The following is a 24,316-nucleotide window of genomic DNA, read 5'->3' as shown; positions in this document are numbered from 1 at the left end:
TTTCCTACAGACTTCCTGCAGAAGGCCATAAAAAATTCAAAGACAACAACAGATACAAAAGGACAAAGTTGGAAAGAAAGAAAGATATAAGGAAGAAAACATGTGGGACATGATACAAATATGGCATGAACTTGAGGGAAACACTTGATTTGTTGTGTTAAAAGCAGTTATCTAAAGATCATCTGTCCTAATATGGTTTCATCGAATAACAGAGACTTTCAATAGTGAAACACACACAGAAAGCTCTTGATACAACTTGTGAGTGAGGCATCAATGACAACTGTTTCCAAAAAAAAGTGTAAGGGAGGCAGACAGCCGTCTGTTTATTGAAATGTGTCAGTAACTTCACAAAATGTTCATTGCACTTAAATGCACTGTTCTGTATGTATTTGTGAATAATCACAGTTGATAATCACATCTGTTACCAAACCTGTCTGTATTCATCTGGCCTTGCCCCAGAAGTGGTATTGAAAGCAGACAGTGATCTTGAAAGTGAAATTTAGTTTAATAAATGTTATGTAACTGGTCAAATTTCATTCTGCTGTTAACTCGCGGGAGATCCTCAGGCCTCTCTATCATAAGACATCAGTGTTCAGAATCTCCACTCTTGGATTGTAATGATTTGAGAGTTTTTCCTCTTATCATTTCACCTTGTGAGAATTAAGTTTTCCTCTGCCTCTACCTTCTCAGAGCAGAAATCTTCTAACGCTCATCATCAGGAACAACAACATTGTTTTAGCCCCTTCTTATCTCCCAGCTCCCAAATATCCTGTTTCTTAGAGTTGCGCTGGCCAGAACCAATAGAAGCCTCTTCCTGCTATTGGCTGAATTCACTTCCCAACGTTAGCACAATCTCATCCGCTCCAAACAACGCTTAGTAGAACTCCAACTTGCCCACTGGCTAGAAAAAAAAGACAAAAAAATCAGAATAACAGTCGCATATGTAAAACAGGACTAAAAAGTCCTGATCAAGAATGGCAAGCACTATAAAGGTAAGTGACAAATTTCCCAAAACTTTGGACACGGGTCAATTTAGAGAGTTCTTTAGCTTATCAATGATTTTCAAGCATTATGCAGCAATCAGATTGAGAGGGAGCGGTAACACCCAATGGCCATACCCGTAAAGCAAGATTTCCTTTTTGCTGCCTTGTAAATTTCCTTTTTCCCTACCCCAGCTGTCGACATGGTTTTGAAAGCCTTCAGAGGAGATTTGGTTCATTGGTTGGGGAATTATCAAGTGGAGAGAAGTTGTTTAAGCACATTAATTTTTTTTACATTGTTCTTGGGATGAACTCCCACCATGTTTCCAAGTAGATTTCTTTTGAGGGTTAAGTGAATGTTATAAATGGATGGATATCAGATCGATCAATACATTGTGACATTAAAGTAATTATATGCAATATACAGGGTAATACTGAAAAGTGGAAAAAAAGATTTTACACATACCTTAACAATGTGTATTAAAACACGCCTTACACTTTGGATTCATGAGTATGAGACAAAATACAAAATGATTGTATCTAGCTTTGTGCTTTTCTTGTATATAAAGATGTTCATAGTGATGGCGTGAGCTTTGCGTAAAGAGAGAAAGCTGGAATGGAAGCTGTAGTTACATAATTATTTGTGTTATTGATGTTCGGTCTAAATAATACAGAGACGTGGCTAGATCCTTGAACATTCTGAGCTTATATTGATAACCTTGTGATGTTAGGCTAGGTGTTTTCTTGATATTTTAGTTATTTTATTATTGACTCAGGATTGAGCAGGTGGTTGGCCATTTGGTCAGACATTTTAAGTAGTTCTCCCTTTACTTTTTTCAGTACACGTTTAAAATACATTATCTCAAGTGCATAACTCATTCATTGTTTGTTTATCACATTACATAATAAGACACAATTAAAATAATAATAATATGCCAGTCAAATGGAATGTATGGATGTTAACACATCACTGTGAGTCAAAGTTGCATATAGCTAGATATGAAAGGGGACACTTAGATCAGCTTTAGAAATATGACTGAAGAAATAATATACCCAAGCAAACATGTTTGCTGTAAGACAACACCTTCTCTTATCTGGCTTATCACCATCAAAACATAGGCTGTCAATAAATGTTGTCTTCCATAGGAGCAACACAGTAGTCAAGTCATTAAGATCATTAATAGCTCTGATTGGTTGAAGACCAATACATCTGAAAACACAAAATATCCAGAAAAATAAAATTGTAAAACAATCTGTGCATTTGTGCCTGAGGGGTCCCTAGGGTGATTAGCATCCAACATAATTTTAATACTTATCAATGTTCTGTCAAAAACATAATGTTTCACAATAAGGCTTCACAAAACAGTCAACACTTTGAACAGTTGGAAAAAACAGCACAAATCACCCTACTGGTTCAAAGTAGGGTAGGCGATCTCTCCTGACTAAATGGAAAAGAGACCAAAGTGAAGGAACGAGGGAGTTGGCTGTAACAATAACACATTCAACATTATGCTGTTGATGGTAGGGAGATGTAAGGGCGAGCTCGTACTGTTGATGTTGCTCCGAGGTTAATGCTCCGCGCGTCTCCTCCACCTCCATTAGTGAGGGCCCCCCCGCTTTCTCCCGCCTTCACCATGAAGCCTTCACCCACAATCAGAATGTCGATGGACGAGCACTTCCTCTTTTCCATTCCCCACCTCCATCAGGAACTTTCAATGCAGGAAATGCCCTGAGAACAGAGCTTCCTCTCTGATGGCATACCGCTGAGCCCGTGTTGTTGCTCCGTTGGCCTGTTCTGCATGAATGAACCTCATATCTCAATGAAGTCCACTGTCTGTCACAACTGTATCAAAGTCAGGAGATACCACAGGTTAAGCATTTTTTAATTCTGTAAAATATCACAAATTCAGGAATCAGGTGAATAGCAAAGTTTCAATGAATACAAATTCTTTGCTGCTGATTTGCTACGGGTTTGCTGAATCTGAAATTGTTCATAACTTCAGATTTTGGTACCCTTTCTTAAATGTTAAAAGGGCTTTATTGTAATACAATATAAAGGGTGTTTAGAAGGAAGCTAGAAAAGTGCCATGTCATTTGACCACAATTTTAATCATTTATTCCAGTAACAGATACCATTCCCCAATTCCTTAATGTCCAAATTCTGAAATTCCACTAGGGTAATTTTTGCTGCTTGCTTAAACCTCACTGATGAGGGGTCCTATTGAATCCGATATATTGGGATAGGGTTAGTGCTTTTTTACCAGTTTTCAGATTTGTAGATTATTCCAGAATCAAAACTAAGGGATTAAATAATTTAAGGGGCTATAGGCCTTTTATGTTTTGTTTTAAAGGTAAACTAGCTAGATAGATAGAATACAGTATATATGCTGTATATTACATACATAGATAGATTACATGATATATTTTTGTCCATTGATGTCCATGGAGACAACATAAACTCCTTCAGAAAGCCATTCATTACTGAGCATCTGAAAATGGTTTGTCTTGTTCATCTCAGGAAGCATTGTCAGTGGTGAGTGAAGATCAGTCGTTGTTCGAGTGTGCCTACGGACAGTCACATCATCCCAAGACAGACATGACAGCATCTTCTGCCAGTGAGTACGGCCAGACAGCCAAGATCAGTCCCAGTGTCCACCCGCAAGACTGGCTGACCCAGCCGCTGGCGAGAGGCTCCATCAAGATGGAATGTAACTCCAGCCAGGTCAACGGCTCCAGGTAAGGTCTTCTTCCCCTACTGTCTTGGTTGTGACTGTCTCCCCTTCGTCCTGAAAGCATAGACAGAAATCTCGCTGGAATACCTAACTGAACTAGAAGAATGTGTGTGTGAGTTTGACTCTGCCAGGAAGAAGGGCTGTGGTAGAGAGCTAGGTGTAGGGTGAGAGCTAGGCGTAGCGTGGTGCACAGGTATTGAGCTAGGTGTAGCGTGGTGCACAGGTAGAGAGCTAGGTGTAGGGTGGTGCACAGGTCCTGACTGGTATAGAGCTAGGTGTAGGGTGGTGCACAAAGTTACTGCCTAAATTCAGAAAGTACTTCTTTGCACCCATTCAGTGTCACAAAGATAATTTTTAAATTATTTCAATCCTAACTGACGAAATCATGTAACAAATCTGTGTATTATGGTCGGCCCAGAATAACATAGGCTGACAACATTAATCCACACACATCATCAAACACAAGTGCTATACGTATTTCAGATAAAGCAACACTTCAAATTGCAAGGCACTGAGCAACATTAACCCACAAATGCATTTCCAGAAACAAACACCCGGAACATTCTTCCACACATTTCAAACTGCTCACAACATACTGCTCCAGACAACATCAACAATACACATTGATCAAAGCTTTATCTTAAATTAATCCTGCCTTGTACAGGGCTTGACAAAAACCTAAATATCTATTTATCTATTGTTATTCATGATATGCCTGCTATTTGACACTGGTTGAGGTGAGGTAGGTTGAGACACTGTTTTGATAACTGAAGTGAAGTCTGGCTTAATTCACGTAGTTTGCTTTGTCATATAGTCTACAAGCTAAGTGTGTGTTTTTGGCAGATTATGTGTGAGGACACTAATTCAGTCCTCCCCTGCTTGACCAGAACTCTTGTTCTTGTGTTGTCAGCGGAAGGACATGCAGTGTTCTGTGTGCTTCTGGTGGTGGTGTTGGGTTGTAGGCTGACACTGATTGGCTGGAGCCCAGTGCTGTTCTGTTGTGGGCTGACACTGATTGGCTGGAGCCCAGTGCTGTTGTGTTGTGGGCTGACACTGATTGGCTGGAGCCCAGTGCTGTTCTGTTGTAGGCTGACACTGATTGGCTGGAGCCCAGTGCTGTTCTGTTGTGGGCTGACACTGATTGGCTGGAGCCCAGTGCTGTTCTGTTGTGGGCTGACACTGATTGGCTGGAGCCCAGTGCTGTTGTGTTGTGGGCTGACACTGATTGGCTGGAGCCCAGTGCTGTTCTGTTGTGGGCTGACACTGATTGGCTGGAGCCCAGTGCTGTTCTGTTGTGGGCTGACACTGATTGGCTGGAGCCCAGTGCTGTTCTGTTGTGGGCTGACACTGATTGGCTGGAGCCCAGTGCTGTTCTGTTGTGGGCTGACACTGATTGGCTGGAGCCCAGTGTTGTTCTGTTGTGGGCTGACACTGATTGGCTGGAGCCCAGTGCTGTTCTGTTGTGGGCTGACACTGATTGGCTAATGCAGCTGTGTTGTCACTTGTGGTTTGTTTGGCTTTTTAAAAAATTTTGTATTTTCAGAAACGATTGTTTGTTGATTGATTGATTGATTGATTGATTGATTGATTGTTGTGGTGATCAGATAGGCCATGTGGAGGAGGGTGATGGGTGATGTGATTGGCCAGGTTGAGGAGGGTGATGTGATTGGCCATGTGGGGGAGGGTCATTTACACTGAATGGAGGACCACCTGTCATGGCAGCAGAAAGGAGGATGTTTCACCATTTCCCAGACAGTTTTTTTTTTTGAGCGCACACACTGGACGGGCAGCTAGGGGAACATGAGGAAAATGCCACTGAATTTGATAAAAAAAGTGTAATGGATTATAAAACAGGACTGCACTGAGATGATGGGTTGGGTCAGCTAAATGAGAAACCCAGGACAGAAGCTACCATAAACACTGGAGCAAAATGTCAAGTCAGTTTTGTGTCCTAACACATAATGTGTGGTCAGTACAGCACGGAGGTAGTATTAACAGCACACAGGACACATTAGTGTTACATGTGTAACTGAGAGTGTGTAGGAGAGATTATATCTCTGAGAGAAAAGTAATGGATGTGGTTTGAACTGAAGAGCAGATATACTATGGAGGAGTTCTTAATATTATTAGTCTCTATATCTCTCTCCATGAAAAAAAGCTATACTGGCCAATTGCTGGAATAGCTAAAAATAATCACTGCTTTTGGTTTCCAAACAGAAACAGCCAGTATTACTCTTTTAAAAGGATTTTTTTTGTAGTAAATAATTAAGGACATGGAAAGTCTTTAAAATCTCTATTTACTTTCCATGAATCTTATGACTCAAATTGGGTGAAAAAAAATGGGGAAAAGTTCTTTCTAAACAGTCCACAAAGGCTTTGGCAGCAGTTGGTTGGCACATGACCACAAGTCCAATGAGTTCAAATTGTACATATCCTGGCTATGGTAGGTTTATATGAATGTATGTGACATTCCATCCTAAATCCACCCCATCTGGTGCCTCCCCCCCCCCCCCAGGGGAATCTCCAGCCGTGGTCATGGGAGCATGATGATCGTGTTTGGGCTCATTTAGCGATGCAGAGCCCCCTGGCACTACTGTATAATAATCTACATGCTTCCCCTCTTCTGTCCTCAAGACAATGTATAGACATGAAGTGGATATTTAATATTCTCAATGTATAGACATGAAGGGGATATTTAATATTCTCAATGTATAGACATGAAGTGGATATTTAATATTCTCAATGTATAGACATGAAGTGGATATTTAATATTCTCAATGTATAGACATGAAGTGGATATTTAATATTCTCAATGTATAGACATGAAGTGGATATTTAATATTCTCAATGTATAGACATGAAGTGGATATTTAATATTCTCAATGTATAGACATGAAGTGGATATTTAATATTCTCAATGTATAGACATGAAGTGGATATTTAATATTCTCAATGTATAGACATGAAGTGGATATTTAATATTCTCAATGTATAGACATGAAGTGGATATTTAATATTCTCAATGTATAGACATGAAGTGGATATTTAATATTCTCAATATATAGACATGAAGTGGATATTTAATATTCTCAATGTATAGACATGAAGGGGATATTTAAAATTCTCAATGTATAGACATGAAGTGGATATTTAATATTCTCAATGTATAGACATGAAGTGGATATTTAAAATTCTCAATATATAGACATGAAGTGGATATTTAATATTCTCAATATATAGACATGAAGGGTATATGTAATATTCTCAATATATAGACATTAAAGGGATATTTAATATCATGGTTGTTTGTTTGTTTGTATGTAATGTCATGTGTAGCTGTCATCAACAGGAAATGATCATTGGAGAATTTGACTTTTTATCTTCCATTTTTTCCATGCATATTTCTTAATGTCTTATTTCCATAAGGTCTGTGTCATGTAGGTTATGTTCCACATATTTGAAGCCAATGTATGTTGAATATTCTTGATGCCCTTGTGCTGTGGTGTTGTGTGCAGGTCTTCTCCAGATGACTGCAGTGTGGGGAAGGGGCCTAAGCCCAGCGCTGGGAGTGACGGTGTGCCAGTGACCTACGGCAGCTACATAGAGGACAAGCACATCCCTCCCCCGAACATGACCACCAACGAGCGTCGGGTCATTGTGCCTGCAGGTATTGTGCCCGTTTGCTCTTTCTATTCAGCCACATAAACTAGCAACTCCCACTACTGGTGGCTAGACAGGTTAGGCTACTGAACAGAAGCCTGAATATTGCTCAGGGTTTGATAAGAGACCAATGGCCTTATGGCAGTCACTGAACAGAAGCCTGAATATTGCTCAGGGTTTGGATAAGAGACCAACGGCCTTATGGCAGTCACTGAACAGAAGTCTGAATATTGCTCAGGGTTTGGATAAGAGACCAACAGCCTCCCTCGTCTGCCTGCATTCATCTGTCAAAAGGCTGTTTCCTGAGATCTGCTGCACAGAAGTGTGTTTGTTGCAAATATGTGCTCCTTGTCTAGACTATTTCCTATGGTTGAGTTCCAAAAGGGGTGGATAGTGTGTGGAGTTGTATGTCATAGAGTTCCAAAAGGGGTGGATAGTGTGTGGAGTTGTATGTCATAGTCAGCCAGGAGGAGAAAGGGAATCTTATCAGTTACCATAGTTACCATACACCAACCCTACAAAGTGTTACCCGAGATTTATAGGCCAAAGATTTTAATGTGGGTAGGTTTTAAAAAAAAAAAAAATGATAGTCTAAGGAAAATATATTTGTCTAAATATGCGCTTTTCTCTTAATATCAATAAAGGCATTTAAGAAACTGTTTTCAGGTTTTTTTTAAATATATTATTTTAGCTGTGAAAAATGTACTTAACTTTCTTGAATTATGCAACATTTTTTGTAGCATACGTCAACTTCCTCTTTAACTGAAGTTGTCAAGGCCAATGATGAAGTATATTAAGAACATCCTGTTTTTCCCTTTCATTTACTGTTTGACAATAGTCATCTTGCTCAATGGAATTTCACTAGCCTATGTGATAAACTGTTGGAAACAAATACATCTGAATGTGGTGTAATATTATAATTTTGTAATCATTAGCATTAGTTTTGTGTGTGTGTATTTGTGTCTCTGTGTGTGTGTGTGTGTGTGTGTGTGTGTGTGTGTGTTTGTGTATCATAAGAAGGTATATTCTCAAGTTAGATATGCAGATGTTAATGTTTATTCACCTTAGCATGTAGGTCCTATGAAGATCGAAAGGCAGCTGTGACATCAATTTATTTCACCACATTAGGTGATATTTCAGCCCTGTTTACATGGACGGTGCCCATACAGTGGAGGGATGTGTCCGCCTTACGTGCTTGATTGGGAAACGTGTGAAAAACATTAAACGAACATTGGTAGAATCACTTGTAGCTGCTAAGAATCATCGTTATTGTGAAATCTGTGGAGTAATGAATAATGAATCGTGTGGAGTTCCTCTGAGATTGTTATCTCTGACTGACTGCTCCACCTCTGGCTTTGGCACAGACCCCAGCCTGTGGACGGCGGAGCACGTGCGTCAGTGGCTGGAGTGGGCAGTGAAAGAGTACACCCTGCTGGAAGTGGACATATCCGTGTTCCAAAGCGTCGATGGCAAGGAGCTTTGCAAGATGACCAAGGAGGACTTCCAGAGGCTGACCCCGAGCTACAGCGCCGAGATCCTGTTGTCACATCTCCACTACCTCAGAGAGAGTAAGTGCAGACCCAGACCTCACAGCTCCACCACCTCAGAGAGAGTAAGTGCAGACCTCACAGCTCCACCACCTCAGAGAGAGTAAGTGCAGACCCAGACCTCACAGCTCCACCACCTCAGAGAGAGTAAGTGCAGACCTCACAGCTCCACCACCTCAGAGAGAGTGAGTGCAGACCCAGACCTCACAGCTCCACCACCTCAGAGAGAGTAAGTGCAGACCCAGACCTCACAGCTCCACCACCTCATAGAGAGTAAGTGCAGACCTCACAGCTCCACCACCTCATAGAGAGTAAGTGCAGACCTCACAGCTCCACTACCTCAGAGAGAGTAAGTGCAGACCTCACAGCTCCACCACCTCAGAGAGAGTAAGTGCAGACCCAGACCTCACAGCTCCACCACCTCAGAGAGAGTAAGTGCAGACCTCACAGCTCCACTAGCTCAGAGAGAGTGAGTGCAGACCTCACAGCTCCACCACCTCAGAGAGAGTAAGTGCAGACCTCACAGCTCCACCACCTCAGAGAGAGTAAGTGCAGACCCAGACCTCACAGCTCCACCACCTCAGAGAGAGTAAGTGCAGACCTCACAGCTCCACCACCTCAGAGAGAGTAAGTGCAGACCTCACAGCTCCACCACCTCAGAGAGAGTAAGTGCAGACCTCACAGCTCCACCACCTCAGAGAGAGTAAGTGCAGACCTCACATCTCCACCACCTCAGAGAGAGTAAGTTCAGACCCAGACCTCACAGCTCCACTACCTCAGAGAGAGTAAGTGCAGACCTCACAGCTCCACTACCTCAGAGAGAGTAAGTGCAGACCTCACAGCTCCACCACCTCAGAGAGAGTAAGTGCAGACCCAGACCTCACAGCTCCACCACCTCAGAGAGAGTAAGTGCAGACCTCACAGCTCCACCACCTCAGAGAGAGTAAGTGCAGACCTCACAGCTCCACTACCTCAGAGAGAGTGAGTGCAAGACCAAGCTGCATCGGCACACAAGCCTTTGTAGAGCCAACCATTGAAATAAGTCCTACTCTTTATTTTAAGTCTACTTTTATTCGATCTCATTATAATCTTATTAATTATTTTAAATTCATTTATTATCTTTTTTGGTATATTATATTTTCCTATTTTCTGCACTTCTATTACTTTGTATTATTGTTGTTGTCTGTCTATACTATGTTAGGCACCTTGAGATTTCTTTGTATTTTAAAGTGTGCTATACAAATAAAATCCATTATTAGTATTATTATTATTACTCAGGGCTGGTAAACTGGGCTTGTCAGAGTAGTGTTGCCAACACTGAACACTAATACTAATAAGGTTAGTACAACTACAGGGAAAATAACTTAAAACAATAATAATGCATACAAAATATATATTATAACAATTAAAGGAACTAATAATAATAATACAAAATAACTTGAATCACTTAACCAAGTTAAAATAAGGTAGTGTATATTTGAATGTTGACTGGCCAAATAATAATAATAATTTTCTTCATAGCATGAACTTCAATGCTAGATTTCCTCCAAGGGTTGTTCTATTCCCTCTGTACAATGGTATACATTCAGTTCAGATCATTCTTCAATTTCCTATTGGTTGTCCTGCTAAATTGTATTTGTGCTTGGAAATAGTGTTCAAATCAAGGTCAAAGGGTTTAGACCAAGACCACAGCTGATAGATGACAAGAGTATTTCTATTAACAACAGTAAAACACACACACACACACCGACACAGACACACCGACACAGACACACACACACACACACACACATACAAACACACACACGCACATTCATACACACACGGGCACACACACACACACTGTCTGGAATGTTGCATGTGTTTTAGAGTAAAAGACAAGCTATAATAAATTACTAGGGATTATTAATAGGAGAGTCAGGGTTTTCCTTCTTTTGGATTATTATTCAATACAAACCCTGAGGCAGGTTCAGCTGCAAAGCCAGATCTGCATTGAGTGGCCTGGACTTAGAGAGTTTCAGTCTGCACGTGCATATGACTATTTAAAAGGCTTAGAGAGTTTCAGTCTACACTTGCATATGACTATTTAAAAGGCTTCGCATGAATCTATTTTTGGTTGGTCTTGCTTTTCTGCATGTGTTGCCAATGCAGTTTTCCTCTTTTGGTGTCTCTTTTCTCTTTCATGCTTTCGAAATTATTTCCAGACCAAATGACACATCCATCTGTCGAACTTGATTTAGCACAGACAGAGGTGAATCAGCTTGAGAGAAAACTCTCATTTCTTTTATCTCATTATACTGTTTTATTTTTTAATGACAGCAAATACATCTGTCAGTTCCATTAAAAAATGTCCATTCAAATTTAGAAACCAAACTATTCTACTGAATGCTGTCTTGAATGGTTGACATTGCATTAGAGCTTTCATCTCATTCTCAGGTTTCACACCCTGATGAAAAACTTGAAAAGTATAGAAACATTATTTGATTGTTATTGCAATGAAGAACATTTCATGGACAACTGCTGTTCAGAGAAGGAGCCCAACACATTGATTGAGTTTGAGTCTCAGAGCCCCAGTGAGATTGTGCAGTGACAGACCAGGGGAAATGCCATGAAAGACTAGTCTAGTCTCTCATCCCTCACCCTCATTTTGTCTTTGGCAGACAATGTATACATTCCCGTAAAAAGCACTCACACATGCCACATTTATATAATATATATATATTTATAAGTGCAGGGAAAACGTTCAAAGACCGCATATGTCAAAGGCAACCGCAGGCAGCAGTGGTCAAGTGTGTATTTCATTTGGCACTAGGTCTGTGTCTCCTCTTTTGCTTTGCTGTTCTCTCTGCTCCTCTTCCTCCTCCTCCTCCTCCTCCTCCGCCTGTCCCCTCGTGCTCCTGCTCGTCTGTTCACAGGCCAGGCCTTAGTGCAGCCCGCTGGCTGGTGTGGGCCAGTGACGGGCGTATGAGTAGCTTCTGGCACGTCACAGGATGTTGTGAGCTTTCTTTTGGTCATTCTTCTATTTAATGTCAAAAAGAATGTTTTGTTTCTCAGCTCCACTTCCTCACTTGACTTCAGATGATGTTGACAAAGCCTTACAAAACTCCCCGCGACTAATGCATGCCCGCAACACAGGTAAGACTCTGCACCTCTCCTATGCTTTGCTTCAAACTCCACATTTTAACCTATACAATGCCCATTGCATATACAGTACTTTTAACCTATACAATGCCCATTGCATATACAGTACTTTTAACCTATACAATGCCCATTGCATATTCATTACGTTTAGAAGACCACATACATGCACTCTCATGCTGAATTATACACAAGCTGTGTAAAGTACTTTTACTGCTATTTCCAATTAGCTCCTATAATATGATGCAAGTGTTCAAATAAATTAGGAACGTGAAATAATCACAAAGCTATGCTACTAAAATTATAAAATCATAATGGTTATAAATTAGATTGTAGTCGTGCAAATCATCCATAGACTTGATGAATAGTAGGTCTAAGCAAAGGTACTACATCCAGACACTTGATGTCTCTTTCCCCAGGAGGTGCAAGCTTCATTTTTCCAAATTCTCAAGTCTATTCTGCCGACACTACCCCAAGACTTCCTGCCAGGCCAGGTTTGTGATGGCTTACTGATTATATCAAAGTAGAAGTCTTTGGAAGGTGCGTAAGCTCAAAGCATAATATTTAGGCATTCGACTTCACGTGGGGCCCTAAGATTGTAAACCACAGAAATGTCCTCCACCATTTTCTTCTGATTTTTTTTCCTACCATTTTCCCTCTATGGGTGACTGCAAGTAGTAGCTTTGCCTTTTCTCTCACAGACTTGGCCTATGAGGTGGCGAGACGATCAGTTTGGCCCTCCCAACCGACATCTACCTCCAAAAGTAAGAAAAGTTACATAAACAAGAAACATGACCGTAAGGAGAGCGACCGATATAAGGATGAGGTTGCAAATTCACTGCTTTGAATTTGGCTTTTACAGTTTTTGCAAAACAAGTTAAACTATTTGATTGTTTACTTAACTTGACCAAACAAGTTTAACTGTTGATTGTTTGTGGCTTTTGTGTTGAATCCACAGTATTTTTCTGTGCTGATAATTCGCTAAATTGTTTTATTGTTGGTTCGTTTTTGAATGCCAAATCTGCTCTGTGTTTTGTAATATTTCTGTTTCATTCTTCAAGGCTCTCCAAACCCATCAGCCATTGTGACAAAAGCTGAGGACCAGAGACCTCAACTAGGTGATGAGAGTTATTATAAGATCCTTTTATATCATGTCTGTCCAAAACATGACAATAGAGAATGAGTGTATACAGTTGTTTGTGTTTTTTTTACAGACCCGTATCAAATTCAATAGAGAATGAGTGTATACAGTTGTTTGTGTTTTTTTACAGACCCGTATCAAATTTTAGGACCCACGAGCAGCAGGCTTGCAAATCCAGGTAAGGTCTGGTGATTTATAGGAAAATAATCACATGTATAAATTCAGGTAAGGTCTGGTGATTATAGGCAAAATAATCACATGTATAAATCCAGGTAAGGTCTGGTGATTATAGGCAAAATAATCACATTTATAAATCCAAGTAAGGTCTGGTGATTATAGGCGAAATAATCACATGTATAAATTGTTGCTGCCTATGATACTGATGTAATGTGCAGAGAGGATTAAAACACTAGGCCCTATTTTTGTGCGGGCACAGCATGGACCAAACTTTTGATGTGACAGGGCTTAGTGTGGAGTCTTCATGCCCTGAGCCAGGTACCAGATGTCAGGATGGGTCAGCAGCTGGTGTCAATCATCTCCATCCTGATAATAACAAATAATAAGCATGGTGCTGTCTGGCAAAATTAATTATGCCCATTGTCCCGCTTAAGTGCATAGGAGACAACCTGGTATGTCGATGGTTTATATAAGCCTCACTAGTTATTTACATAGGGTAGTTGAATAACAGTTTATTATTGCACTTATGGTTAGAAATATTTTACAAATGACCTTTGAGGATTTCCATAGGTCCTCGCATGTGTGTGTTTCTAGAATGAACCATCTCAAACTCCAAACTTAGGTGATGTATACAAATGATTCCACACTGAGACTGTAGACATAATCTCTAAATACCAATACAGACCAAAACATTGATGCTAGCTCCACATCAAACGTGTTCAGTGGGAGAAATACAATCTATTAGCACAACACAGACTGGCCACTATATTCAGCTATTAGCACAACACAGACTGGTCACTATATTCAGCTATTAGCACAACACAGACTGGTCACTATATTCAGCTATTAGCACAACACAGACTGGCCACTATATTCAGCCCAATATATTAGCACAACACAGACTGGTCACTATATTCAGCTATTAGCACAACACAGACTGGTCACTATATTCAGCCCAATATATTAGCACAACACAGATTGGTCACTATATTCAGCTATTAGCACAACACAGACTGGTCACTATATTCAGCTATTAGCACAACACAGACTGGCCACTATATTCAGCTATTAGCACAACACAGACTGGCCACTATATTCAGCCCAATATATTAGCACAACACAGACTGGTCACTATATTCCATCCAATATATTAGCACAACACAGACTGGTCACTATATTCAGCTATTAGCACAACACAGACTGGCCACTATATTCAGCCCAATATATTAGCACAACACAGACTGGTCACTATATTCAGCCCAATCTATTAGCACAACACAGACTGGCCACTATATTCAGCCCAATCTATTAGCACAACACAGACTGGTCACTATATTCAGCCCAATCTATTAGCACAACACAGACTGGTCACTATATTCAGCTATTAGCACAACACAGACTGGCCACTATATTCAGCCCAATCTATTAGCACAACACAGACTGGTCACTATATTCAGCTATTAGCACAACACAGACTGGTCACTATATTCAGCCCAATCTATTAGCACAACACAGACTGGTCACTATATTCAGCTATTAGCACAACACAGACTGGCCACTATATTCAGCTATTAGCACAACACAGACTGGTCACTATATTCAGCCCAATCTATTAGCACAACACAGACTGGTCACTATATTCAGCCCAATCTATTAGCACAACACAGACTGGTCACTATATTCAGCTATTAGCACAACACAGACTGGTCACTATATTCAGCTATTAGCACAACACAGACTGGTCACTATATTCAGCCCAATATATTAGCACAACACAGACTGGTCACTATATTCCATCCAATATATTAGCACAACACAGACTGGTCACTATATTCAGCCCAATATATTAGCACAACACAGACTGGTCACTATATTCCATCCAATATATTAGCACAACACAGACTGGTCACTATATTCAGCCCAATCTATTAGCACAACACATACTGGCCACTATATTCAGCTATTAGCACAACACAGACTGGTCACTATATTCAGCTATTAGCACAACACAGACTGGCCACTATATTCAGCTATTAGCACAACACAGACTGGCCACTATATTCAGCCCAATCTATTAGCACAACACAGACTGGTCACTATATTCAGCCCAATCTATTAGCACAACACAGACTGGCCACTATATTCAGCCCAATCTATTCGCACAACACAGACTGGTCACTATATTCAGCCCAATCTATTAGCACAACACAGACTGGCCACTATATTCAGCCCAATCTATTAGCACAACACAGACTGGTCACTATATTCCATCCAATATATTAGCACGACACAGACTGGTCACTAAATTCCATCCAATCTATTAGCACAACACAGACTGGCCACTATATTCAGCCCAATCTATTAGCACAACACAGACTGGTCACTATATTCAGCCCAATCTATTAGCACAACACAGACTGGTCACTATGTTCAGCTATTAGCACAACACAGACTGGCCACTATATTCAGCTATTAGCACAACACAGACTGGTCACTATATTCAGCCCAATCTATTAGCACAACACAGACTGGTCACTATATTCAGCTATTAGCACAACACAGACTGGTCACTATATTCAGCCCAATCTATTAGCACAACACAGACTGGTCACTATATTCAGCCCAATCTATTAGCACAACACAGACTGGTCACTATATTCAGCCCAATCTATTAGCACAACACAGACTGGTCACTATATTTAGCCCAATCTATTAGCACAACACAGACTGGCCACTATATTCAGCCCAATCTATTAGCACAACACAGACTGGCCACTATATTCAGCCCAATATATTAGCACAACACAGACTGGTCACTATATTCAGCTATTAGTACAACACAGACTGGTCACTATATTCAGCTATTAGCACAACACAGACTGGCCACTATATTCAGCTATTAGCACAACACAGACTGGCCACTATATTCAGCCCAATCTATTAGCACAACACAGACTGGCCACTATATTCAGCTCTTAGCACAACACAGACTGGTCACTATATTCAGCCCAATCTATTAGCACAACACAGACTGGCCACTATATTCAGCTCTTAGCACAACACAGACTGGTCACTATATTCAGCCCAATCTATTAGCACAACACAGACTGGTCACTATATTCCATCCAATATGGCTGCAGCTGAGCGGTGCACAGTGACATATGGGGTCAAGGGGGGCATCAAAGGGTGTGATTATTCTGCTTTCATTTTCATTAATTAATTGAAATGAACGTGTTCATTTGACAACCCTAATTGCAATACTGCATGGAACATGGTTGGAATTGGAATTAAGGTCATAACAAAAGGTTCCGATCCATCATTACTAGAACACAACCTGAGTTAAATCTTTCTGATATACATGCTTGTCTTTTAAGGCCATTCTAAGAGAGACAACAAGAAGCAAGCTATGTTTCACATTTCAGATTTCAGACGTATGAAGTCAAATTGTCTGAAGAATAAGCTTGCTTATTGTTATGCTAAGGAGTACATTTGATAAAAAATGTTCATGAAAAAAATCAATAATAAAATAAAAAGCTTCCCATGTGTTTCCATTTGTTTTCCATCCCCAAAGTATTCCCTGATCATGTGGAACCCCCAGTATATCTGTAGTCAGACGTGCTCTCTCTGTGTACATCCTGCTGAGTGTAACTGCTATGTTTGTGTGATCCTCTCATAAATGCTTACATGAGGCTAGGTCCATCTGGCCCTAAGTGTGTTAGGTATGTCCTTAAAGATTTTAGTAAAAACCCTAAATGTGCTTTTTGCTATATATTTATTGTGAGTCCTTCACTGACCATTCTTTTATGCAAATAATACGAAAATGTTTTGATTTATTGATTGAGTGGTCATGGTAACCTATTTTAAAATGTTTTGATTGATTGATTGATTGAGTGGTCATGGTAACCTATTTTCTCACTTCAAGGCTCTGGGCAAATCCAACTCTGGCAGTTTCTGCTGGAGCTGCTGTCAGATAGTTCGAACTCAAACTGCATCACTTGGGAGGGCACCAACGGAGAGTTCAAAATGACCGACCCCGACGAGGTGGCTCGACGCTGGGGGGAGCGTAAGAGCAAACCCAACATGAACTATGACAAGCTGAGCCGTGCCCTGCGCTACTACTATGACAAGAACATTATGACCAAGGTGCACGGCAAGCGCTACGCCTACAAGTTTGACTTCCATGGCATTGCCCAGGCCCTGCAGCCTCACCCTCCAGAGTCCTCCATGTACAAGTACCCCTCAGACCTGTCCTACATGAGCGCTTATCACGCACACCAGCAGAAGATGAACTTTGTCTCGCCACACCACCCTCAAGCATTGCCTGTTACCTCGTCAGGTTTCTTTGCCTCCCCTAACCCTTACTGGAGCTCTCCAGCAGGGGCGATCTATCCCAACACTCGACATCCTGCCTCTCACATGCCCTCCCATCTTGGCTCTTACTATTAGCAGGTGCTGGGCACCACACTGGAGGATATCATGGGGCAAAACAGGAAAGAAACAAACGGCCCTCTGGGTAATGTAGTCAAGCATGTGAATATGTATGATATATATATATGGACACAAATGGAGTGAAATGAAGGTAAATTGCACAGTAAAAACTAAAAGTGAGAGTTAGATTTTTAATAGTTAGGCCATCAGAAGAAGGGACATCAAATATTTTGCCAAGAAATTTCATTTTGGAAAATATTACGCGAGGACAACAACAAAGGATGTGAACCATGCAAGGTGCTGGATGTCAGTATGAATGTGGATGCTTCCTGACAGTTTAACATTGCATTTAACACTGCATTGTTCATGAAAATGCCAGTGTATTTACAAAGAGGATAAATAATAGCTGCATGAACAGTTACACAGTATTATATAGTTGTAGTATTACACTACCTTATTTAAGTTATTGGGAAATGCAGAAAAGTGAGGTTTGTTTGGAGTGAAGTGAGTGCTCCTCTATATGTGGAGAGGGATAGAGAGTAAACTGTGAAACAATCATTGCAGGATTTGTCAGAAGGTTAGTGTGAGTCGGAGAGTCATGGAAACACGGAAGAGGTGCAGAAAAGACGAGGGAAATGGTGGAACAGACAGAAAGTTGGAGAACATGTGAATTTAAGTGTTATTCCTTTGAACAGCCATATATTTATCAGTATTATGCTATGTTGCAGTTCATGCAGTTCAAAAGCATGTTGAAAGTAAAGGGCGGTGTATGTGATTGTCCATCTAAATGGGTATGCCTTGAAATGTTGTATTCAGTGTTGTGACAAAGAACTGGACTTTGGAAGCTTTATGTAATGCTATGCATGACCTCCATTCTCTGTCTCTTGGGAGTGGGGCGGGGCGGGGGTTGGGTTTGACTTCTTTGGTCAGTGCCTTAATAGACGTAACTCAACATACAACTAAAGAGATTTACAAAAGCACCCATTTTGTATTATTATTATTATTATTATTATTGTTATTCTGAGTCGCGAACGCTGTGCGTTTGTTAGTTTCAAGTATGCAATTAAGTGTTATAATCCTTTTTTATTTTAGATATATAACTTATGCATTTAACACTATGAGTTGATCTCAACTAGCCACGGACAGTGAATTTTGTAATAAATACTGAAAAGATATTGAAACTGACCAAAGTTGGCTTAATAGTCATGGCCTTTGAACTCTGAACTTGAACTTGAAGTTCTATATGCAAGTGTTTACACAAACGTTCATATACATACTAATATAAAACTATTTGTAACTCATGAAGACACCTGGCATGTCATTTCTGACCTGCTCAGCATCACAGTTTATTTTATGTGTTATAAAAATACAAATGCTATGTTAAAGCATCATATCTAAAAACCCAGTAAGTTCAAAGGTTGGACAGAAATACTGAGATTTACAAAGGGAAGAAAACATATGGATAAATTATATGATTTTTATATTGTCATTCCAAATAAACAATATTTAAAGCCAATGTCCTTCCTTCCTTGTCTTTTGTTATTGCTCTTGTATTAGTTATGCACACAAACATGACCTACTGATCCACAGGTTGACCTCACGTCCTTGGTGTGTACTGTCTGACAATGGTCAACAACACTTCTTGTTGCCATAACGCAACAAAAGAAAAGCGCAGTAAGCATCAGCTGTGAATCTGAAGGTCATGGTGGAGCTGCTGTAACTGTTGCCTGTGGAAGGTAGTTCATAAACAAATCTTCTTCATAACTGTCAAAATCTTAATTTTATTATTAGCCTCGTAAATGTAGTGTCATTCTGTGGTTAGCAATTCTGATCAGAACATGAATCTAGACACATTCACCAATATTTCTGGGTGTTCCATTCCTGTGGTCAAACTCATCTTTTGTGTAAATTTGAGTGTAACTCTCTGACAACTGTGTATATTGTGGTGTAGTTAAATGAATATGATCATATTCAATATCTTTAATAGACAACAACAGAAATAGAAATAGTAATGGACCAACAATATAAGACTAATACGTTTTGCACAGATGGGAATCCTACTGGCAGGCCTTGGATTTTATGAACTAATAAGATGTTCACTGGAGTTGGCTACAAGGTCTTATGGTTGAAAGGTATATATTGAGCCAGGCAGACAATCAGAAGTCTGGCACTTATGAGACATCAGGGGCCGCCTCACAATCGATTTCAGATGGTTTAGGAGTGTTTTGTGCACCTGCGTGTTGAAAAGAGGCCACAGGCCTGAACGATATCAGGTTTAATGTCCAGCTGACATTGTACTGCTGACGTGATGTTTGCATGTGTACCCCTTTTGATGTGTAGATGCTACTAGATGCTTCTAGATACTACTGTCATTTACCAAACTGCTCTTTGCCCCTTGATTCTCTCAGCAATTCTTCTCTCTCCCTTCCTGCCCCCTCCTTTTCTGTTTTTATTCTTCTAGTTGACTGCCCTCAGGCAGATGGGTCCCTCCCCCTTGAGCCGGGTTCTTCCCATGTATTTTTCCCATTAAAAAGGAGTTTTTCCTTTTCACTGTCACCTGTGTGCTCGAAGTTGGGAATTGTCTTTGAAAGATGAATAATAAGCCAGTGTTGTTCAAAAAACACTTTTTATAGGTTCATAGTTCAGGTAAATAAAAGCAGTACTTCTAATACCATTCTGCATGCATAAATGTAGATCATTTATGAAGTAAAACAACTGTCAAACATTTACATTTGATTTATTTATAAAACAACTGAAGCCATGTCCCCTCAACATTTACATTTGACCCTAAGACTAAGGTTTATTTTCCCCTTACACATTATCCAAAGCTCACACCCTGTTCTAAGAAGTCTTCAAACTAGTTTTGATACGAATTTGACTAAAATGTTATTTACTCTTTACGATACACCTCTTCAAGCTGAAGCTTCTCAGTGTGATTGCTGAGCAGGGTGGAGTCATTGCACAGTTGCATTTTGTCAAAGAAGTTGAAGTCAGCCACATAGCGCCCCCTTGGAGTGGTAAAGAGCACTGGCTTAAATTCGTAACCCCACAGGATCTCCTGGGCCACATAGGACGTGCGACTCTGGCAAGTGGCAGCTGTTGACTCCATGGTTGCATTGAGTGTCACCAGTAACTCAAAGTCTCTGGTCTGCAGGTTCTCTGCAGTGAGACCTGCCAACGGACTGCTCACATCCAGGACATGGTAAAATGTCAGAGGAAGGCTGAGGAAGGGACACTCCCCGCTGGAGTCCAGCTGGAAGTCCACACTGGCCTGCTGGATTTGGGTTTTCTCCCCTTCCTGTGTTACGTAGGGGAAAAGAAGCTTGCCTGTCAGATTACATTGGATCAGCAGGCTTTTCCTCATGTTCGCTACCCTGACCATCAGACACAGCTTCCCCTCGTGTTTGCAGACCACAGCTGACTGGCTGAACTTTATAGTCTCTGCTCTCTTCTTGGGGCGCGCCAGCTTAGCCAACAGTGCCCCTGTGACAAAGATCTCCGCCAGGCCAGTGATCACCAGCTGGGCCACCAAAGTGAAGATGGCAAGTGGGCACTCCTCTGAAATGTAACGGAAGCCGTAGCCTATGGTGGTCTGAGACTCCAGGGAAAACAGGTACGCCCCGGTGAGAGTCTCCACATTGATCACACAGAGAGTGTGGTTCGAAGGCAGGTCACTGTCAAAGTCTCCGTTGGCCATGCCGATGAGATAGAAGAGAACGCCGAAGATGAACCAGGTCATCACAAATGTCGAGGCAAAAAGAGTTAGCTTGTAGCGCCACTTCATGTCCACCACCGTGGTCCAGATGTCATGGAGATACAGCTTCACCATGCCCTCGACATTCTCAATCTTCACGTTGTTGTGTCCATCCTTCGACACGACCCGTCGCACCTGGGCCTTTTTAGTGGTCATCCTGCAATGTCAAATAGTCATTGATTTAAAATCTTGATTTATTTGATCACAATACAGATAGGGACATCGAAAACTAGCACGTTTGTCCTGTTTGCGTGATGTTCTTCTATTGAGAATATGTCTGATAAGAATTAGCAAATGGCAGTGGTGTTATCAGCCCTCGATCTTTTGGCGGAGGTGAATAAAAAAAGAAAAAAACGCACTTAATGGGTCCATTCATGGGAAGGCCTACTACAGCGAGGTTTCCAAACCTGTGTCGAGAGCTGGAGATAAAATAAACCTCCAATTTGAAACTGCCAATCAGAGTGATCTCTCTCACCGACGGGCTGCTCAATCAGCCATAAAGCCGCAGACGGGTCCAAACCAAAGACCAAGGCTGCAGAGGCTTACTGACAGCCTAACATTGTGACCGACAGCCGACCATCGGCTTGGTGTGTCAGGGGCTTAAGGAGTAATTCATATGCTATTATTATTTAGTGAAGTTGAAAGAGATGTTCTTGTGCAGTTGTTTGAAAAATGGAAATTTTTTGTCAACAACAGAAGGAAATTAAACAGCCGAATTAATTGTTCCTTTAATAGTAAGACATTTTGAACAAATGTCCTTCTTCCGCTCACCAAGTGAGGTGACTCTGTGGCTTAGTGGCTGAGCTGGACTGCACTGCATTGGACTTACTTCTAGCTAATGCTGCTACATGTGCTACTACTATTGAAAACAAAGTAACTATCTAGACATACAGCTAACATATAGATAATCTGGTAGCATTAAGGAAAAGATATTGGAGTTGTTCACCGTCTCTTCACTGTTGTCGGCTAAACACTTGTGTTAAAAAAACAGGTTAGTCAACAACCATGGCATGTACTTGTAACAATGTATTTTGTCTTCCTCAGGCTTGTGTTGATTCGGACTAGGGATTTGCATCAGGAAACAAATTGGAATCACTATTGCCTTTACTTTTTTATGTACATTCCAATTATTAATTAAATCCTTGATATTTCTTTATACTATCACTGGTATATGTAGTTAGACATACAGACACACACACATACACATAAGCCAGTGAAAATTAAGAGTAACACAGTTTTAAAATATGCTCCAAAGGATCCCTATCAGTGTTGTCTGTCTTCAGCAATCTAACAATAGATATCAAACCTTAAGTTTAGGTCCTTACTTTATCTAACAATACATATCAAACCTTAAGTTTAGTGCTTACTTTATCTAACAATAGATATCAAACCTTAAGTTTAGTGCATACTTTATCTAACAATAGATATCAAAACTTTAACTTTAGGTGCTTACTTTATCTAACAATAGATATCAAAACTTTAACTTTAGGTGCTTACTTTATCTAACAATAGATATCAAAACTTTAACTTTAGGTGCTTACTTTGTGTGTGTCCTCCTCACAGTCTTCAGCGGGAGATGCCTCTTGTCTTCAGGGTGTATTGGGTGTGAGCTGAAATGCGCACGGCTGACAGACCAATCTCACAATGCCCTTTCTCCTTTAAGTGTTGTTACAGAATGGACGCTGAACTTCGGCACGGTGTTATTTAGGGCAGCTAATAGGCACAGGTGTAACAGGAGAAACAAAGAGTGAAAAGACTCTCCCCTACCTGGACATCAGGTTTCCTATGAAACCCCTCCTTCTCTCCGCTTCACAATCTGATGGCCAGTGAAGCCATTGTTTGTAAGTACTCTCTCTCTCGCCTCGCTTTCGGCTGTTGTCCCATTCCGAATGATTGTTTTCACTGGAAACACACCCTGATTTACTGTTCCCTTTCAAAGAATTGAGTTTTCAAGGGTGATATATTGAGCTGAGCTCTCTTCTGAAGACCACACGGCCAAGGCCTGTTTTAAACACTGCTTTAAATGTTGATTTCATGTTATTGTAAAAGATTTGGTTTTGGTTTGGTTTGTTTTTTTTATTTGTAATTATAAATGGTATTTCAACCCAATCCTTTTAACTGAAGATTTTTAATACATTTGTCCCTCTGCTTCAGACTATTTGACATGTCGTGACTTTTGAATCATCGGTGTGCCATAGTGTCATGATATTGAGTATATAAACCTTTGACTGCCACAGTACTGAAGTGTAATATGAAAATGGGCTATGTCAAAGAGAAGCTCTCCTGGCACCTGTTATTTAGCTTCTTATTTTACAATCACTGCAGATATGTCAAAACGCATGCTCCTTGTCCACCTTCCAAACCTTCAAAGATACTAATCTCACATCACTTATTTGTAATCAAGGCAACCTATTCACATCTGAATGACTGAATTAGTACAACTGATGATACGTCCTATCTGCCCTATTTGTTTGTTATTAACCAAGCTTTGGTTTGTGCAAACACACACGGGTATAATTAAACAGCCCATTGTTCTTTGGTCAGTCAGCCCAGTAAAGGCTTGCTGAGTCACAGTTGCCTTAGTGACCTTAGTGATGTCACTTTCGTTGTTGTGTTTACCAGCAATGAAATGATGCAATACCACTATTTCATTCCACAACAGTGCAATGATAATTCCAAGAGAAACAGACTGTTAATGAAAATGGATGAAAAATAAACTAAACTCCCACATGTGTAACTCCCTTTAATAGGATTAACTG

The 24,316-nt window shown here is 40.6% G+C and overlaps 2 protein-coding genes across 4 annotated transcripts; one reads left to right on the top strand and one right to left on the bottom strand.

Annotated features, from left to right (window-relative positions):
- The first annotated feature begins 592 nt into the window (after positions 1-592).
- On the top strand, positions 593-19,319 carry erg (ETS transcription factor ERG). 3 transcript variants are annotated; one of them, XM_031572671.2, is made up of 10 exons: positions 594-992; positions 3,499-3,716; positions 7,228-7,379; positions 8,737-8,940; positions 11,974-12,054; positions 12,477-12,551; positions 12,759-12,821; positions 13,119-13,175; positions 13,329-13,376; positions 17,298-19,319. In XM_031572671.2, exons 1-10 carry the CDS (start codon positions 975-977, stop codon positions 17,819-17,821), a joined length of 1,440 nt encoding a protein of 479 aa, XP_031428531.1. In that variant the 5' UTR covers positions 594-974; the 3' UTR covers positions 17,822-19,319. The 3 variants fall into 3 exon arrangements, with proteins under 3 accessions (XP_031428532.1, XP_031428533.1, XP_031428531.1); XM_031572672.2 differs by lacking the exon at positions 11,974-12,054 and having other exon boundaries at positions 593-992; XM_031572673.2 differs by lacking the exons at positions 11,974-12,054; positions 12,477-12,551 and having other exon boundaries at positions 593-992.
- Positions 19,320-20,412: 1,093 nt separating this feature from the next.
- Positions 20,413-23,450, bottom strand: kcnj15 (potassium inwardly rectifying channel subfamily J member 15). The gene is made up of 2 exons (XM_012823586.3): positions 23,099-23,450; positions 20,413-21,714 (listed from the first exon to the last, which is right to left on the bottom strand). Exon 2 carries the CDS (start codon positions 21,711-21,713, stop codon positions 20,694-20,696), a length of 1,020 nt encoding a protein of 339 aa, XP_012679040.1. The 5' UTR covers position 21,714; positions 23,099-23,450; the 3' UTR covers positions 20,413-20,693.
- Positions 23,451-24,316: the final 866 nt, after the last annotated feature.

The sequence above is a fragment of the Clupea harengus genome, chromosome 8 (assembly GCF_900700415.2).
Source record: "Clupea harengus chromosome 8, Ch_v2.0.2, whole genome shotgun sequence".
NCBI classification, from domain to species: domain Eukaryota; kingdom Metazoa; phylum Chordata; class Actinopteri; order Clupeiformes; family Clupeidae; genus Clupea; species Clupea harengus.
The sequence above is the reverse complement of the archived record's forward strand: the minus strand, read 5'-3'. Positions and strand labels throughout refer to the sequence as shown.

Bases quoted from the DNA above. Each gene is read 5' to 3' on its own strand.
- erg (XM_031572671.2), top strand. The intron at 13,176-13,328 runs GTGATGAGAGTT...GTTTTTTTACAG, and splicing joins GGACCAGAGACCTCAACTAG to ACCCGTATCAAATTTTAGGA. The intron at 13,377-17,297 runs GTAAGGTCTGGT...TCTCACTTCAAG, and splicing joins CAGCAGGCTTGCAAATCCAG to GCTCTGGGCAAATCCAACTC.
- kcnj15 (XM_012823586.3), bottom strand. From the start codon at position 21,713: ATGACCACTAAAAAGGCCCAGGTGCGACGGGTCGTGTCGAAGGATGGA.